Source organism: Callorhinchus milii, unplaced genomic scaffold (genome assembly GCF_018977255.1).
Source record: "Callorhinchus milii isolate IMCB2004 unplaced genomic scaffold, IMCB_Cmil_1.0 Scaffold7, whole genome shotgun sequence".
Lineage (NCBI taxonomy): Eukaryota > Metazoa > Chordata > Chondrichthyes > Chimaeriformes > Callorhinchidae > Callorhinchus > Callorhinchus milii.
In genome coordinates this window covers 15,017,059-15,036,367 of record NW_024704748.1, presented here as the reverse complement: position 1 = coordinate 15,036,367, position 19,309 = coordinate 15,017,059, and the positions used below count along the sequence as shown (strand labels likewise).

Below are 19,309 nucleotides of genomic sequence, written 5' to 3'. Positions count from 1 at the left end.
GGGTCAATGCGCTGAATGTCCGTCTCTTCTGGTATTGCAATCACATATTACAGTCTTTATAACAATCCGAATACATTAAAGAAGGGATACCTGACTGGTAGGAACTGTAATGTAGGAACTGTAATGTAGGAATCAGTAGAGAAGTGTTTACTACCTGAGCTCTGGTTGGTTGTAGAACATGTTGCTGTGGTGACAGCACTGTAATCAGGTTACGCAGGTGTTCAATTCTCTATCAGTCCATCAAGGAGATTTTTCAGAATAGGGATTACAGCTATATTGTATCTGAATCAGTTTAACATGTGTAGCTAAAATTAATAGTGACTGAATCTGCTGGATAGACTAGATGGACCAAAATGAACATCGTAATCTCAAGTATATTGTGACTGAAACTTTAATGTGAGTATTTATTGCTTGAAATATATTTACCAGTTTGGTTTGTCTTGCTGACTAAAGGCTTTCCTTCTACTGAAATAAATGTCTAATCCAGTGTTTAATTCTAATCTGTCCAATAAATCTCTGAGTTGGTCTGTCCTTCTCTCAGTTCATGCTGTCTCTTATCTTTTGCCCTCTTACTGTTTCAAAGCATCAATTGCCACATACTAGATGTTCTGTAAGTGACTTTATTTTCTTTCCCACATCTCAATTCATTATGGAAATGATGTGTTGTAATTACCTTTCGACCTCTGGTAATAGTGCTGTAAGTCTCTTTTAAATAGAGATTGACCTGAGCTGTTTCTTTAATGTAGAGGCTTTCTAAAGTTGTTTGAGGATAATGTTATATTATAGATTGCAATATCACATTCATCACCTAATACTTGTAGTTGTATTGCAGCACCTTAATTTCCCATGTTCAAATTCTGACAATGTTTGTAGCATATCGTTTGTGGGCTTTGTCTTTCTAATGAGACACAAAAATGCTCAGTGTCAGGTACCCTATTAAGTGACAGATCAGACATTGGTTATCTGGCAGACCTTCATGATTTTGTGTGGAGTGGAACCACAGTGTCTCAAAGAGTATCTGTGTGTATTGCTGTGGCTGAAATACTGTAGCTATGCCAACAGAGGTGATTAGAATACATTACTACTACATGGGAGTTGATATCGTTTATCACCTGAATAAATTATACTGTCCTGTGGTAATTAAAGTTCAGCCATCTGCGGTTTGTATAGAGAGTGGAGTATCAAATGTCACTGTTGTCTGGGATCAACGCTAATCTCAGGCTGTTATAATCATTCTGGAAAGTGTATCAGTACAGTCCAAATATATGCATATATTGCAATATATATATATTCAATATATATTCAACCATTATGGTGCAAGAATTGAATGGGTAGGCAATATGTTTTGATAATTGATCATATGATTTTCCAATGAGAAAGATGCCATGTTTTCACTAGCTAGTATGATCTCCATGTGTGTCTGTCTCCTTCACATATGTCAGTGAAACTCATTAAATCACTTACCCTTATCCTGCTGGCTGCAAACCTAGGACTTCTTTAGTATTTAAAAAAATATCGATATTGCATTTAGGAATAACTGTTGAAGTGTTACATGTGAAATAGGTTAAAATATTTTTATGAATATGGCACTTGTTTTTTTTTAAACTTTATCTCCGTTGACACTTTGGAATTTCTTCAGGATCCTCGGAGTATGTAATAATAACAATAATAATAGTATATCTTGTAATTGTAATTGTGTGCACTGTACATAGTAGTTATGATGCAGTAGAGGTAGAAAGGTAACTAGCTTATATGTGTGATGTTGCTCTGCTGCATAAAGTGGTAGCCAATGTGCATCTTGTTCACCCTTCCAGTTTATCTTTTAGATGGTATTGTTCAACTCCATTTACTAGAGATAAAGTCTACCAATAAGGCTCCCCAGACTTAGACTGTGCAGACTCCATCTCAGTTGGGCAATGTTTGTTTTCAGGCTCTGACTATGCAAGGAGGGGGGAGGATAGAGTCAAGAGAACAATCATTGTACGGAAATGGAAGAATTGGTTGGAATCTGAGAACTTAAGGGATTTTGAGCAGGATTGTGTAAGCAATACTCCAATTGGGAAGTTCTTGACCTTGATTGTGCTGTTAAGGATAGATCAAGCTACCCTTAACATTATTGCTGCTTTACCATCGTATCTTTTGGTAGCCAGTTACAGATGGACATTGGCAGATGTTTGCCTCCCCTCATCTGAGGGATGGTGCCTGGAATATAGAGCTGAGAGACTTGAAGAAGAAAAAATAATTGGCTTTAAATATGAAATACCACAGTAGACTGAAGTTTCCTGCCAAAGTATGATTGGAAATATAAGTTATCTTTGTTTTTCAGACAAATCCCTCTTATTTTAAAGTTGTCTACACTTTTAAAGTTGTCTGGTAGTATGAATTCTGTATGGATCAGCTGAAGGAGATGACACCAAACTTAAATCTGCAGCAGGCCAATGTGCGGCCAGTGAACCTTTTACAAGAGAGATGTGTTCTCCCAGTCGAACCAGCTTCAACCCCTGAGCCAAACCTGAGTCCCTCCCTCAGGAAACTGAACTGCAGCTCAGAGTAAGAACTCAATATTCTCTTACACGTCAGTAACATTAGGTACACTGTAAAAGGTAATGTATGTATTTGATGTGTACATTGTTTAGGAGGTGTTAATTTTTTTCTATATAGTACATATACTATTTATTTGGGACATTTACTCACAGCAAAGTCTTTTTGAATGAGCTATTCTTGGCCTCTTGGGACAGGATCCACAAATACCTACTAGTCATCATCACAGAGTAATTCTGTTTAAACAATATGATAAATATTAACCAGGCAAAGAACCGAGAGGATATAAAATATGACATGTATACCACACTATGTGGTTTGCTTTTAGTGCTGGCAGTGAGTGAGCTGCACAAAAAGTATGGAATGTGAGCGTTTGCCCTGCCTAGCTCTGGGACATTGCCTTTCCATGATTGATCACCTCAGCACAGACTGTAAATCACATCTGGTACCTTCCTGGTCTGGATTATTCAGGACCACATCACATCAGACATTGCATTTAACCAATAAGCCTTTGGGTAGCAGCAACTTCTTTTAATATGTACAGTATGAACTAATCATTGTGTAACAGTTCAAATTAGTACATCAATGACCCGAACATTTCTGCTTTCTTTGTTTTTTTCCTCCTACAGTATATTTCGATGCACCCTGATGAATATTCCTCAGACTCAGGCACTCCTGAAACAAGTGATGCTTCCTCTTGGCCTGATTTTCCACCCATTCAAGAATTTCAGTGTAAGACGGCTGCTTTAGGAGCAGACAGCCCGAAATACATTACGGATTAGCGAAAAAAAATCATCTTTTGCCTTTATCAGTTTACAATTTAATAATGAATGTTTTTACTGACCCAGCCTTTAATTTCTTCCGCAGGAACCTCTCCCAGTGATTCCTGGAGCTCCTCCATGCTGTTCAATGTGTCAGACTTATATAAACCCTTTTGTGATCTTCATAGACCAGCGACACTGGAAATGCAACACTTGTTTTTCACTCAATGATGGTAAAGCAGCAATAATGTTGGATTTAACCTCCCTCAGAACCCGTGATGCCTTATAAAGGGGGACCTGGTCACCTTGTATATTGCTGCTTTGCTAATAGTGCTGGTGACCACAAGATAGCACTCAGCTTCTGGAGCTCACAAACCAGTTTCCTAGGCTAAAATGAGACTGAATTCTGGGTCATCAAGTTGTCACTCACATCACTTTCTGCATTCTACACATGTAGGAAGTGATATTAATAATGTTTTCTGCATATAGCACATCTGCATGCAACTTGCAGGAAGAGACATGATGATATCAAAGTCACTTTGTGCTTTGCTTATAACATGGCCTCTAAGGTATTATAATCCGGAAGACTGCATTAAAACAAGATTCCCCTGTATGTTTATATCCATGAAATAGAGAATAATGAATACCTGTGAATAATTACAAGGTAGTGTTGTCAGGTAATTTATAAAGACTGTAATAGATACCTGGAATAATTACAAGGCACTATTGTAATGAAGGCCTCAGGTATCTAATAGACATCTGGAATTATTACAAGGTACAATTGTAATCAATGGTTTAATCCTAATCAACAGCAGGTTTCACTACTTGTATTTTGTTTCTGTTTTATAGTTCCTGGGAATTTTCTCTATGACCCCATTACAGGCAGCTATTGTAACCCACTCATGCGACCTGAACTGCAGCATGCTGTTCTGGAGTTTGTTGCGACATCCAACCATCAGGTACAACCTCCACTTTACAGATCACCTGTTGCAGGAACTTCCTCTTCCATCTGATTCACATGTACGACTTGTACATTCACCATCACTCTGTACAGACCATCTGTATGTACCATGTCCAGTTGTGTCCAATTGTGCAGTTTCCTTCATTGTAAGCTATGTAGTTGTAGTTTGTTAGACTCCAGCAGTTACCCCAATGCACATCCTGAGGTCCCCAAGCCTTGGCTCATGCCAACCTGTGCCAAATACAACAACAACAAACAACAACAACAACAAAATTAAAATTATAGAGCGTCTTTCACGTCGGGGGGATGTCCCCACCCACTGATAATCACTCTGTACAGATCGGAAGGCGTAATACCTTCTGGAATTACGTTAGTAGGATGCATCCCTCCAGGGAGAGAGTGCGCATTCCATTCCAACAATCTATCTCTGGAATTTCCCATGTGTATGAAGGACGCATGGAAATCTCAGCTTGGTTTGGATACTCTTAAGCATAGTGATGGGTTCTGCATATGTCAAACACCTGGCTGACCCCCCAAAAATGTTTACAGGTCAGCTGTAATGGGAACAGCTACCATCCCACTGTACAGAACCAGTTATAGCTACCTCTTCCATTGTACTTGAACATTTCCCTTCCACTTGGGTCAGATAAAAGTATCTCTCTTTTGTTAAAACTAGAAAGTTATTTTACCTTTTCTTCCCTCTCTAAGTTTTACTTAATACCACATCATACATCGCAGATCAAATGAGGGCACAAATGACTCTCCACAAATGTGGAGAGATTTTCTGTTGCTGTGACATAGTGCCCAGCCTCTGCTCAGTGTCTTTGTGTAAGTTGCACATTGTGGCACAGTGGGTTGATACTGACAGAATCTCTGTTGAAGTGAGTCAGCAACCAACACTGTACGGTAAGGCACAGTAGAGGTGTACCCAATACAAGTCAATTACTGTGAAGTAACATACATGTACCGTGTAACTGATTAGCAGGCCGATGGATGAAGTTTGCTGATTGCACTTTATTATCTCTTTATGGCTCCTCAGGCTCGTCCCCCTCAACCTGCAACATACTTGTTTATGTTTGACGTCAGTTACAGAGCAGTGGAAACTGGCTACCTGCAGATTGTTTGCCAAATCCTGCTGGACAACATAGATAGGTGAGGCATTCAGTGGCTATAGGCAAAGCTCTTAACGCAGCTCTATCTCACTATGGTTTTTGGTCTGAAGGTATTTCTGGGAATAGCCCAAAAACTTGAAGGAAATAAAGTTGATTCTTTTTGATTAATGAGATATCAGAGTGCAAAAATACTTGCATTTGTTTACTTTCAGAGCTTCTGTTTCATCTGTTGGCAAGGACTACAAGTTGTCATTGTACCAGAGCTCATGTGCCCAGAAATTATCAGGGAGATGTAAATGCTGCTGTTTTCAATTTAGAACAAAACATTTGTTAATGCCTAAGGCTGTAACGTTTGAATTTAAAAGCTATCGTGGGCTTTGAGGGTGTACTGTTTTCTCATCTTCTAATGGTGGACGTATCTGGCTGCCATGAGGGACTGTTGGAAATTTCAATGTGTTGGTGAAATTTTGACCGCAGATCTTCGAGCTGCAGCATGTTAGAGTATTACAGCAAATGGCCCTCCAGCAAAACATAGCGTAAGACTTGGCAGAACCTCACTGAGTGACACTAATTTATGCAGAACATTGACTCAGGAGAATAAATCATTGGGAAGGAGTGTGAATCCATAATAGAATCATTCATGCAGGCGTTTGTGGAAGTGGCAGTCTTGATGGGTTGAAAAACCTTTTTATAGTGAAGTTCCTTTACTTTGGTTCACTTGCTTCTGATGAGTTCCGACAAGATCATTCCTCCCCAGAGCAGTCTTACTGATCAAGCAAGCAATGGACGAGAAATGACTATAGATCCTAATTTAAAGATAATTCCATTCATACATTGCCTCCTGTCTTTGTTACCTAGGTTACTGGAAGATTCAGAAACTCGCATTGGATTCATCACTTTTGACAGCACAGTTAACTTCTACAATTTGCATAGGAGTCTCTCCCGACCGCGTATGATGGTCATGTCCGAGATTGATGGTAAGTCGCTATTTGACACTTTGACAGTGTTAGAATACAGACATTTGATTCTGTGGCATATAATTAAAATCAGAATTTTTGCATAAAAATCTTTATAATGAACAGATTACATAGACTGTAAAACATTGATTGCATATTAGTATTCAGTAAAAACATCTGTCTGTCATTATTGATACAAAATAACCTCAAATTGTTGTGGATATGATGAGTTATATTTGATGGAAGATGTGTGAACTACCATTTTGCAGAAGACTTGCTAAATTCCTTACGGTTAGTAGATAGGGACTTTTGATGTATGTGAATGTGAGTCTGAATGAGTATGTTGGAATATATTTGTATGTGATGTGTCTGTATACGTATAGGATATCTATGTGTATATCAGCATACGTGCGTGATAATTATATGTACAAAATACTTGCTTGATGAGGGTATTGTGGCGTTTATATTCTAAATGGTTACCTGATTGTAATAATAATAATAATCCTTGCATTTGATATAGCGCTTTTCACGTCGGGAGGACGTCCCAAAGCGCTTCACAGAACACACTGTAAAGTGAATTGACTGTATATTTGTGGGCGAACGCGGCAGCCAATTGCGCACAGCAATGTCCCACAAACAGTCGTAGATTGAAAATGACCAATTTAATTATTGTTTTTGGTTTTGGAGGGATTATTATTAGGCGTGTGGAGTAAGGAAACTTGCCCAAGGTTTCGCCCTGCCTGGAATTGAATTCAGGTCTCTCGCTTACAAAGCGAGTGCTCTAACCACTGAGCTACAGGACTCCAGGACTAAGATAATGTCTCTGTATTAATTGGAAAGATGAGTCAAATTCAAACGAGGGATTGAATATATTTTAGCTCGCCCTAAATAATTAACATTTAAACATTTATGAGTTAGTAATTGCTCTGTACTTACAGTTTTGTTAATTCTGATTTGATTTATCAATAATTTTATTAATACATTTTCACTGTATTCCATGGATGTAGTAAGCCATTACAACTGGTGTCAATCACTACTGCAAACCACAGAAGGATACAAACAGTGTACCTGACACTGAGCATATTTGTGCCTCATTAGAAAGACAAAGCCCATAATCTCCAAGATGTGGCACTTCTGATTATAGCAGTGTGTAGTCGATTCCAAAGACACAAAATATTACATCAGCTGCTGTGTGGGGAACTTCTGTTCCAGGCCAGTAATGGAAAACAAACCTGCCACACTTTCCTGTATTCATACATTTACCACTCAGAAAATAACAGCTAGCAGCCCTGAAGTTATGTTCAACTTGTTTGTTCTGACAGTGCTTCCTCCAGAGGCACTGAGAAAACCCAGCTCTGAACATGGTTGCTAGCTGAGCTGCAGTATTAACGTGGCATGCAGGACAGTTCAGCACTTTGTTTGGCATTTGATGTATTTGCAGATGGCTGTGGAGGTTTGAATTCTGCACTGTGTTTTCCCTCTCACTAAATGGCTGTGCATGTTTCATTGCATTGACTGAAGTTACCACTATATGTCTACTGAGTCTCTGAGCAGTTGCTTTGCAGGCGAAGATTAGTTTGTTTTCTGGTCATTGTTTAAATGAATATTAAAAGCATTCTATTGCTAGTTACAGGCAAACAATGGGAAATCACACTTAGGTTCACTGTAAGTCACTTTACACACAAATTAGGTTGGATGTTTTCCGTACATTTGAGTTTATTATAAGTTTCATTGTGGTATACATTTTCCAAACGTCAGCCATATCTTTAATGGCAATGAACCTCCACACAGATGGAAGCAGTCACAGGCAATTGCCTCCGTACTTCAAAAGAATTGATGTTGTGTATGTCTTTCTTGTTCTAGATGTCTTTGTGCCGAATGAAGAGAAGTTGCTAGTGAATCTTCACCAAAGCAGGGAGGTAATTGCATGCCCTTACTTATTCCTTGTGAATCTGTTTGATGAAGCATAATAGCTAATCACTGCCTTGCATTTCATTGGATTCAATCTTATTGTTTTCTATCAGCTGGCTCCAGAGTTTTTAAAAAATGAGTTAAGCAGTTCCTTTCAATTGATATTTGGCCTGTCTTCAACATTAAGCCACAAATAATAGTAACATATCAATTGATATTGATATTTTACACACCCTTGTGCTTCTTGCCAGCTTAACCAAGTCTCATATGGATTTTTTTTTGGGTTGGAAAACTAATTATCTAAGTTAATCCTCGAGAGTTGTAAATTCACCAATATTTTCTACATACCTTGGTGTTTAAAACCGTATTCATTAAGTTGATATGTTGTTTCTTGTAAGCCTCCACTAGTTTCTGAAACAGCCTACGAATAAATGAAACATAGCTCCTGTGTTGTTAAATGTTTGACCATTACCTTCCTTTTTCTGATTCCTGCACTAACTTTTCTTTGTAATAGCTGCTTGTTTCTCTGCTTGAAGAATTGCCGGATATGTTCCGAGAGACTCAGCAGGCACAGTGCGCTTTGGGGCCTGCATTGCAGGCTGCTCAGAAACTCCTGGCTTACAGTGGTGGTCGTGTGTCTGTGTTTTTGACCCAGTTACCCAACATAGGCTGTGGCTCCCTGCAGCCACGAGAAAGCCCTGGAGGAAGTAACCTGGTATGTAAGCCATGTTTCAATAATAATAATATCTTGGGATACAGTATACAGTTTGGGACATAACATGTGCATGCCACTACCAGGATGGTGGAAGGCAAACTGGATGGATCTTGGTCTTCTTTCATCTAGCAATTCTTTTGTTCTTAATAATAATAATAACAATTAATTACTTGGAAGAATTTTTTCTCCTCCCCTCCAACCCTACAATTTAATGTTTTTTTCTATTAACAAAGTTCACCTGAATAGGATTAAAAAGGGCGCTGAGTTCAAAGTGCTCAGATTTACTAGCCTTTTTTTTCTCTTATCTTCTCTCAGGGAAGTGAGCAATTGGGACCAGCCATCGACTTCTACAAGGTGCTTGCATTGGAGTTCTGTGGCCAGCAGACCTGTGTGGACTTGTTCTTGCTCAGCGAGCAGTATGCTGACCTTGCTTCCATAGGTAAATGCTACTTACGGTGTTGAGATAAAAAAATTAGTACAGTTGTCACAAATGTATTTTTTGGGGGCAATGTCATGCAGTGAAACTCTGTTGGGTTGGGATAATTGAAAAAGATTGATTGTAAGGAGATCTCTGTAAGAATGTAGCTTGTAAACACATTGTTACTTTTTGGTTTAGACAACCCGGTTTAGTGACCGTACTATACAATGTGTATAAGTACATAGGACTAGAAACTCCCCAGGTCATTTTCAAATGACATTTCTTCCCAGCTCACACACTGTTGCTCCAACCAATTTTGCCATCAAAAATGAATCCAATTCCCTCTTGAAATTGCCCGTGTCACCTGTCTCTACCAACTCTGTGAGCAAACTGTTCTGCATTGTTAATTATTTTCTATGTAAAGCAGTTAATTCTGAACTAGCTATTCAGCCATTCCCTTCTGAGTTTCAGACCATGACTCCTTACTGTGGACGTCTTTAATTCTTGATTACAATGTGTTTCTGCAGCTTGTATTTCCAGGTACACGTGTGGCTGTGTGTACTATTATCCAGGACTCCATCATATACACACCTATTTCTTGGTTGAGAAGTTTCAGGAAGAATTCCAGTACTATTTGACCCGTTCTGTTGGCTTTGAGGCGCTGCTCAGGATACGATACACACAAGGTGAAGGGATTTTCTTTGCACCCAAACAGGTGGGATGACTGATCCAGAATAAGCTGTGTATAATCAAAGTATATGGTGGAGCAGGGTGTGGACATTTATGACAAGTCCTTAAGCTTATGACTGTTTATAAGAAAGCATGCTTCATTGTAACCTTTGTCTTAACTCCATGAAATTCAGGTCTCCTTCTGCACACATTTTATGGCAATTCTTTCCTGCAGACGACTGAGCTGCTATGCCTGCCCACTATCTGTCCTCACACAGAATTTGCCGTTCAGATGTTGATTGATGGATCTCTGAGTGAGAGCACATTTGTGGTGTTCCAGTTATCTCTAATCTACACTTCCAGCCAAGGTACGACCCACTCTGCCAGCTTCTCCGCATTCTCAATGAGAATGCTTTTGGAACTAGCTTTATTCCCTTACATTTACTTCAGTCTGTGTCTGCTTTTCCTGCCCCCATGATGGTAAGCCATCCACGATATACTGCTTTTTAGCGGCAGTCAAGGTGCTGAATAATCCACCCATTTCCTGCTTAACATTGTAAATGTATTCCCCTTTGTTAGGTAATATTTTATTTTTGTTGCCTCCCTCCCTGAGTGAGAGGGCAGGTACTTTATTCCCAGGGCTCCGCAAAGCTGTTCTGTGAACTGCTGCTCCAACATGCATGCTGTAGCTGCAAACCATTTTCACTGTTGTTTGTGAGCTGACTTTGTAAGTTACTACAGGCCTTACTCAGTGCTGCATTTGTAGGTGAGCGGCGGGTTCGGATCCACACATATTGCTTACCTGTCGTAAGTTCCCCGAGTGAGGTTTATGCAGGAGTTGATGTACTTGCTACCGTGGGAATTCTTTCTAAAAAAGGTAAGATAATCTACAAACTGGTGAAACGAATAATAATTTCACACAAACATACATGAAGCATGATGGTGATATTGCTTAGTGGTGGAGCAAAGTGGTGATACATAGTTGGGTGGATCAGGTGCAACTTCCAACTCTCATCTAGTATCAGGGAATTAAGGAGGTACAGTGGGTTTGCACAGAATTGACCAAAACTCCCTAACTCCCTAAATTTGTGTTACCTACATATTTAACTATAACAACAAGGACAACTTGCCTTTATATAGCACCCTTCACTTTTACTACCTTGTACTGAGTCTGTGAAGCTAGGCCATTGATGTATACAAGGCTCCGGAAGGATGTCTGAACAGATTCCTGAGGTAAAACATTTAATATCTCTCCCCATTTTGACCTAGGTCCACTAAGGACTATCTTCTGCTTCCTTCCTTTCAGACAGTTACTAAGTCACATTTTATGTCTAATCTTTGATATCGAGTGTGATCAGTTTGTAAAGGAGTATTTCACATGGAGCTTTGTCAAAGACCATTTGGAAGGATCTTAGATCATATGCTTTCCATATCAAATTGATATTTGTTAACAACTCTTCAGAAAAATCACGGAAAACAGTTACAAGAATATGCCTCAGTGATTCCAAGACTTCAGGGGCCATTTCTTTATCTCAGCCTCACTTGAGTTCACAGTTTTAAAATATCTGCCTTAGTATTAAAAAAGTTTAGAAAGTGAAAAAATTAGCCAACAGAAGATGGCGGCCTGCATAACTATGATTGGGAATCACAGCTTTCTAGAAATTTTGGGAGGCTTGAGGATTTAAATATAGGGGTTCTAGGTGAAGGGATGAGAAGGAGGGATGTTAAGAATAATAGGGGGAGTTGAAACTTAAGAAGTTCAAAATTTGCGAGATGCCAACATTCCAAGGGTTACATGTATGAAAGGGTCTGTTTTGTCCTTCTCTACATGTTTCTTTACAAAGTATTCCTTTCTCTGTGTGGTTGATAATAATAATCATAATAATCCTTATATTTGATACCGCGGCTTATCATGTCTCAAAGCGCTTCAGAGGATACACTGTAAAGTGTAGCGACTGTGTGTTTTGTGGTTTCTTACAGCAGTGGATCGTGCAGTGAGGTCCTGCCTTGCTTACGCCCGAGAAGAACTGATGCAGGCTGTGACAGATGCTCTCACTGCCTACCAGAATTCAGCTTCCAGTCCACACCATTTTGGCCTCATCGTCCCTTATAGCTTACAGCAACTTCCGCTGTATGTACTGGCCCTGCTCAAACAGGTAAAAGGTCACGGCAGGATATAGTTCTATGTTTCTGTCTCCTTGTATCACTTGTACAGACTTGCTACACTGCTTCCAGATTTCAACCAGATTTTCCTCTATGGCAATGCGGTCATAAGTTTAGATAATCAGCATTTATTTTAAGCCTTTAGGAACACTAAATAAAATTGCACAATGTTTAAGTCTGAACACTTGCGCAGACCCCATGCTTTGAACTGTTGCAAAAGCAGTGTGTTGTAGGGCTCTGCGAGTTCACAAGTCATGAACTAGGAGAGGGAAATTTGAGTATTATGCGCATCCTTTCAATCTCTGTTAACTTCCTTTCTCTACATCTCTCTGTGCAATGCAATGTTGTTGAGAAAATGGGCAGGTGTGATGATAGTAATAATTTGATGCAGTACTTTATCATGGCAAAACGTTTCAAAGTGCTTCACGGAGTTTTCTGTGCATTTCTATAGGCGACTGTGTATTTTAGGCACAACCCCTAATAGTGTGATACTGATGGGACCAACTGCTGATATTAAACATTTTATGTTACAGTCGGCCTTTCAGACAGACGTAGCTCTGAGCCTCGATGAGCGTGTTTTCACTATGTACCAGCTGATGACACAGCCATTGACTTTTGTGATGCGGATGGTGTACCCTGACCTGTTCCGAATTGATACCTTCACCAGTGACAAGGTTACGTATGGTGTGAGCACTGGAATTAATGTGTAGCATGATAGATTTTCAGTGTTTTTTTTCTATTGGTGTTCATTCAATGGTATCCCAGATACATGATAGTGAGATTGGTAAACAAGCTTCCCTCCTGTTTTCTTTGTTTTACTCTAACAGACCTCCATGGAATCAGAAGATAAGACAGTGAAGAGACCAGCCTTGATTCAGCTCTCTGTAGATAACCTTACTCTTCAAGGTGCCTTTCTAATGGACTGTGGCAATGTAAGTGTTAATAAATGTTCAAAGAAACTTGGCAAAGAAATTGTTTCTAGAAACCCATTGAAAGATATACTCTTCTTGCAAATTAATGTATTGATCTTATTAAGAGATGTTGACTGAGAGAAAATACTGTTAGTTATACCTAGGTGGAGTCAAGGTAACTTGTAGATAACATTTCTCCCCTCTCTTTTTTTGGACTTGTATTGGAATCTTCTGCTTTCTTCTAACTGCCTGATTCAATATCGCTTTTGCTTTTCCAACGTTACCCTTTACCTGAATTGCACAATCTGGTAAAGACCCATTAGCTGTCTCTTTGTTTGTGTCTATGTCATAACATTTTTAATTGCTAATGTTTTCTTATTGGGCTGGCCCTAAAATCTAAAATGATGGAACATATGACATTAACGATATTTAGGATTACATGACAGTACAAAAAGCAGATAAAACTCCTATCTGAGAGTGTAGTGTACAAGATTCCAGCAAAATTCTGGTAGCAGCTACATATTCAGGCATACATAATTGCTGGTGAGTGAGTAGTGGTGTCCCATTTGTGGCAAGTTCTGAAAAATGCCCTAATGCTGCTTCGGTGGAATGCTTCAGTTACCAGACTGCTCTGTGTTCTTGTCATTAGGTTTTGTATATTTGGGTTGGCAAGCATTGCAGCACTAGCTTCTTGAACAAGGTTTTAGGAGTGTCGAGTTATACCTCTCTATCACCTACTCTGGTAAGTGGTTTATCTGCTATCTGTATCCACTGCAGAATTCTCGCTCTCTAAAACCCAGAAAACTGTGTTAAATTTTGATCACACAGGACTATCAGATTGATACCTGTCCATTTGCTCACAAGACATTTACTGTGGACTATGGATTGGACCATTGCTTACTTTCAGCTGTGTGCTGTGGAAGGATTAGTTGGATATTGGCTTTTAAAGAATAAAATTCTTGGTGTTTCTGATGTTACAGCATAACTCAGCTGCAACAGTAGTGTCAGAATGAAGCACAGTGCCAACAAGTAATAGAACCATTTAAATTCTTCATTTTTTTTCATCTCAGTGTGATTTATGGGCTGTTTTTTATGTTATTAAGATAGGGTTTGTCTGTTTGGTGACAGGTCATAAGATGTGCAGCTCAGCAATTGGCCAAGAGTGGCACAGACTGCTCTGGGAGCAGTTCACTTGTTCTGCCCTCCAATATGCAGTACGTACATGGTCTTGGGGGACACTGAAAAGGTAGATCATGAGTAGGGAAAAGCAAGTTATGTTCCATAAAGAGTTACATCATACCAAAATCACTGAGGAATTGGATGTCTGGGATTCATACAGCTTAGGTCATTTTCACATACGTTAGTCAGATGGCCATATTATATGGATATTCTTTCTCACCCCATCATACCCCAGCTTATTGATATTTGTGCTTATACAATATGTTTGCTGATGTCTGTCTAATTCTCTGTGCTCCGTAGTGAAAGGAAACAAGTGCAAACTAAAACTTAAGTGCTGTACAGTATTGATTATTTTGTTGTGCTGTATTTCAGACATTACTGCCTAAATTCCAGAACCCCACTTCAAAGCTTGTTCAGACATTAATAACATCCATGAGAAATGGGAGACTTTTTCATGCACCATGTTACGTCATCAAGTGAGTGAAAACTTTTACAAAGTATCACTTAAACTTTTTTTCAGACAGCCGGAGAAATATCCTGCACTATGCTGAAATCTTGGTCTCACAGTGAGGAAACACGTTTACATATCAAGAGCGATTCTCTGATTGTCCTTAATCAACTTTTCAAGGGAACGTTTTTGATTCTCCACTGATTAATAACCACCAACCTTCACATCCTCACGTGGGTTGGTCAAGTTACCTATGATTGGGATCCTTGAGTTCTAACTGGTGTTTGCACTACAGAGTGGATTGGAGAGGGATTGCAAGAGGTTCCTTTCCACAGTACTTGAGTGTCAGCCTGGCTCAGCTGGTTCCACATTTGCAACTGATTCGAGTGTAAGTTATGGCTCACATTCGAAAGCAGTAGAGGTGGCGTCCTTAACATGAGATGTTAAATCAAGGTATCATCTGTGGGTAGATATTAAAGGTACAGTGACACTATTTGAAAAGAGAGGGAGTTTCTTCAGTATCCTGGTCAATCCTTTAGTTAAATTGGTCAGTCACATCATGACTGTTTGGGACACATTTGCTGTGCACAAATTGACAGCATCTTTGATCTACAAATACACATTACAAAAAAACTCTGAAGTACTTTGACATGTTTTGACTGATAAGGCACTACAATATTTCAAATACAAGGATTTTTTTATTATTACTCAAGACTGCTTGCTCGTGGCTACACCAAAGAGCAGCATTACTATTTTCTTTTAATATGATCTAATTCTGGATCATCCATCAGACAAAGGAAGACAGGACAGGAGTGAATGAGAAGGAGCAGTCACACATCCTCCTTGGCTCAAATTCAATGTACCTATTAAGAAAACAGCAGAAAATCTTAAGTATATGTTTGCCAACAAGCTCCCTCAATGATTTACTAAATAATTACATATAGATAACTGATTCTATCTTTTGGCAGCTAAGCTTGTGTGAGGTGAGGATAAAGTTCTCACTTGCTGTGGAGGTGAGAGAAATGGAAATTTCCAAACAGTTTTGATACCAAACAAGGTGAAATATCACTGAATTTAAAAGAAGTTTTAAATTGTTAGTTTTATCTGAGGTTAATAATTGTCTGAAAAGTTTCATGCTGTGCTCGTTGTAGATTATTTATGACTTGATGGGCTGAATTACCTCGCTTCATTCCATACTTGATTCTTATTGTGTGCAATAACAGTCATGGCAGCAGGCGGCAGTATCTTACAGTCATAAATTCTGAAATCAGGGCTTTCAGATTGAGTGTAACAACAGGATTTAAAATGCCATAATAGATTATAGCTGCATTAAGCCAGGATCTAATAAGGTTGCTTTCTTAATTCGGCAGGGATGACAGTACTACGAGGAACACGTTTGTTCAGCATATGGTTGAGGACCGCAATGAGTCAACCATGTCATACTATGATTTTCTGCTTCACCTGAAGGAGCAGGTCTGCAAATGAATGCAGATGGATTGTTTGAATTTGGACGGGGAGCACACTGTATTGAACAAGCTACATATCAGTGGTAAATAGGGATGGTGAAAACTCACTCATCACAACTCTGAAGTGATTTGAAATATTTCAGTGTCATAAGGAGGCATGGAAATGCAGGTTCTTTCTTATATTGTTGAGTCCATTCATCCAAGAGGTGCTGGTACATCATTTTGTGAATGCCATAGATTAATGTGACTTGGTACATAGACAGATGCTGCTCCTTATACGTCCTTAGAGCCTTGGGACATCCTTCCGACGTGAATGGCGCTATATAAATGTAATTTTGTTGTATACACTCCTCTGTGTTAGGATCTCATGGCAATAATGGTGCAAGTCAACAGAATGAGATTGGGAGGACTGAGGTAACACTGAAGAATGATTTCTTATAACTGTTGATGGCCATTCTCACTTTGTAACTACACGTAATAACTGTGGTTGGGTTTTGTTGACTGAATGCTTTGCTTGCTGCCCAAGGTTGTTAAAGTTATAAAAAGGGACAGAATTTCCCTCCCCACTGCTGCCCATTTGGGCTGCAAACATTTTTTAAAAAATGTTCTCTTGTTTATAGGTTTATCCCCCCCGCTCGGAATAGTAATACAGCTCTCCGTTAAACAATTCCACAAATATTAGCCTGAGGGGAAAAAGCAGGTTTGAAAGGTTCGGTACCACATGCAGTACTTTGCAGATCGTTCTTGTGTGTCTCTTGAAAGCACTGGTAAAGTTTTTTTTTATCTGTTTTGTTTTCTTGGCCAAACCTATATTGAAGGCTTATCCTTTTCAGACCAGCAAAGCACTACATTAAGGATATGTTGTGGCCAACAGTGTCATGAGAAATATCTCCACAAGTGAGGCTCACTTGAGAACCCATGACCAATAAATACTTGTAATTGTAGCCCGAGAAACAAGTTCCGCTGCAGTGCTGTAATACATTATATATTTCCTACACCTACTGCATTGCCACCTACTGAAAACAAAATGGTATTGTAGGAATATTTATTAAGCTAAACTAAGCAGACAGCTGATGGCCAACTCCTGCTCACTTAAAGCAGGGTGGTCTTAGCTGGACAAACAGAGGGAAGCATGCCAAATACTGCTCTTAATGGCAAGCTATTGTTTTAGCTGGTTAAACACTAGAGGTAGCCCAACGCTCACTCTGCCGTCCCCAAGACTTGATCCTCAACAACTAGCACTAATACTCGCGAATAGGTAAGCAGAGTGAGTTTGTCTGGAGGAGAGTACACATTTTGTTCCAGACAGAGGAAAATTTCAACATGTGGGTAACATACAAATGTGGAACTGTCTTGCTTGGATACTCATGCTTGGTGGTGGGTTTCTGCATGTGTCAGATCTGTTTGACCCCCAAGATTGGAATAATCTACTAAAAAAGGCAATAGAGGCAAACATATTGGGGCTAGTCAAAACTCACTAGTATGAGTTCATGTAGCAATGGGATGAGCAGCTTTGGTGGGCTTCATGGCATCATCTTATTCCAGAGTTTTCTTATGTTAACTGCAAGATAAACTGCTTATAATTTAATATCCATATATGAGCATTGATACTGGATTAAAGGCTTGTAATCACTGCAGAGATGTGATCTCTTTGTCATATATACCGAGAATTTTATAGAGATTGTATTCCTTTATAGGCTCCTTTTTTTCTGCTGTTGATTGCCAGAGCACTCAGGGCTGTTAATGCATTTTGATATTCAAAGATAATGATTATGAGATAAATGCAAGTGTATTGAGAGATAATCTGCATCTGATTACTAGGAATTCTATGGTTGGTATACTTACTAGAGATTACATCTTCAGTCACAGAAAGGTTTCTAAAGATGCTGAATGGATTAGCTATCATAAAATGCTGTTTTATGAATTTGTTAACAAAAATTGAATTTTGCTATGCTTTCTGATTCTACTGAAATATGTTGTTACTGTTGTAAATACTAAGTAATGTGAGTGCTCACAAATAAATCTTAAATTTAATATAAACTGTATCATAAACCCAGGATTGCTTTGTGGTCAGAATTAAACAACCAATGGATTAATCAACCCATCAGACAGATAGGCCAGGATGATCAGTTTTGATCTGCCCTTTCTATCCATTCCCAGTTATAGTTCCATGCTGGTAATTTCTCAGTATTTGCATTGTATTTGTGCAGTGTCATATTCATGATCCAGTTTCTCTTTGCATGATTTCTTAAACTGCTTCCTTTTTTTAAAAAAAAGAATTTCTCTCCCTCCCATTCCTTTCTACAGTTGCTCCTCAAACGTATATCACTTCCCGACAAACAGATCGACACTCAGCCTCCATGCCATGTCTCTGCCATTTCTGCTTGGTACACTTCAAACTAATTCAATATGTGAAGCTCCCTGAGACATTTTGACATTGATAAAGGGTCATATGAATTTCAACAACAACTTGCATTTGTAGAACATCCTTCATGCAGAATAGCGTTTCAGAACTCTGATTACTTTTAAAGAGTGGCAAGTGGACACTAGTGCATATGCAGAGTTAATAAAATAAATGCGGATTTAGTAAAAAAAATCAATGGGAAGGAGAAAAAGCAGCCAGAGTTAAAGGAGGAAAACTAAAGTTGAGAGGTATCCAAATAAGTTGTAAGTTCATTACATTAAGATTTGTAGCCCTTGCTCAGTAAAGATTTTTTCTGGTCTTGATCTTTAAAAGATTTGACTACGTTTATTGCATTGCCTCTTCCCAGCGACTTGGGAGGCAGAATGCAGAATTACAATTTACTGTTGTTTCTGCAGCGTCACAGAGTGGCTGGAACCTGACATTACAACAGGATCGATATCTTGAAGAGGCAACAGGTTTTTGAATCAAGTTTTCCCAATTTATATTCTTTTACCGATCATTTAAAACAATCATTTATTTATAAATTATTGGTATTAGTTTACCCAACATAGCCAGAACACTCATTCTCGTGCCTTTGTCACCTTCAGACTTGACACCTCCAAACCCCTGCTCGCCCGTCTCCCCTGGTAGTTTGAATTGAAAGTTCATTGTCATCCCCTTCAAATGCCTCTAC

General features: G+C 39.1%; 1 protein-coding gene across 1 annotated transcript; it reads left to right on the top strand.

The window, feature by feature from the left end:
- Positions 1-2,389: 2,389 nt before the first annotated feature.
- On the top strand, positions 2,390-18,262 carry LOC103182664 (protein transport protein Sec24B-like). The gene is made up of 18 exons (XM_007899736.2): positions 2,390-2,550; positions 3,171-3,273; positions 3,409-3,535; positions 4,152-4,261; positions 5,303-5,415; positions 6,234-6,352; positions 8,195-8,250; positions 8,757-8,957; positions 9,273-9,396; positions 9,903-10,061; positions 10,239-10,412; positions 10,811-10,921; positions 12,025-12,200; positions 12,741-12,881; positions 13,035-13,139; positions 13,768-13,860; positions 14,670-14,773; positions 16,116-18,262. Exons 1-18 carry the CDS (start codon positions 2,390-2,392, stop codon positions 16,228-16,230), a joined length of 2,292 nt encoding a protein of 763 aa, XP_007897927.2. The 3' UTR covers positions 16,231-18,262.
- The last annotated feature ends 1,047 nt before the right edge of the window (positions 18,263-19,309 follow it).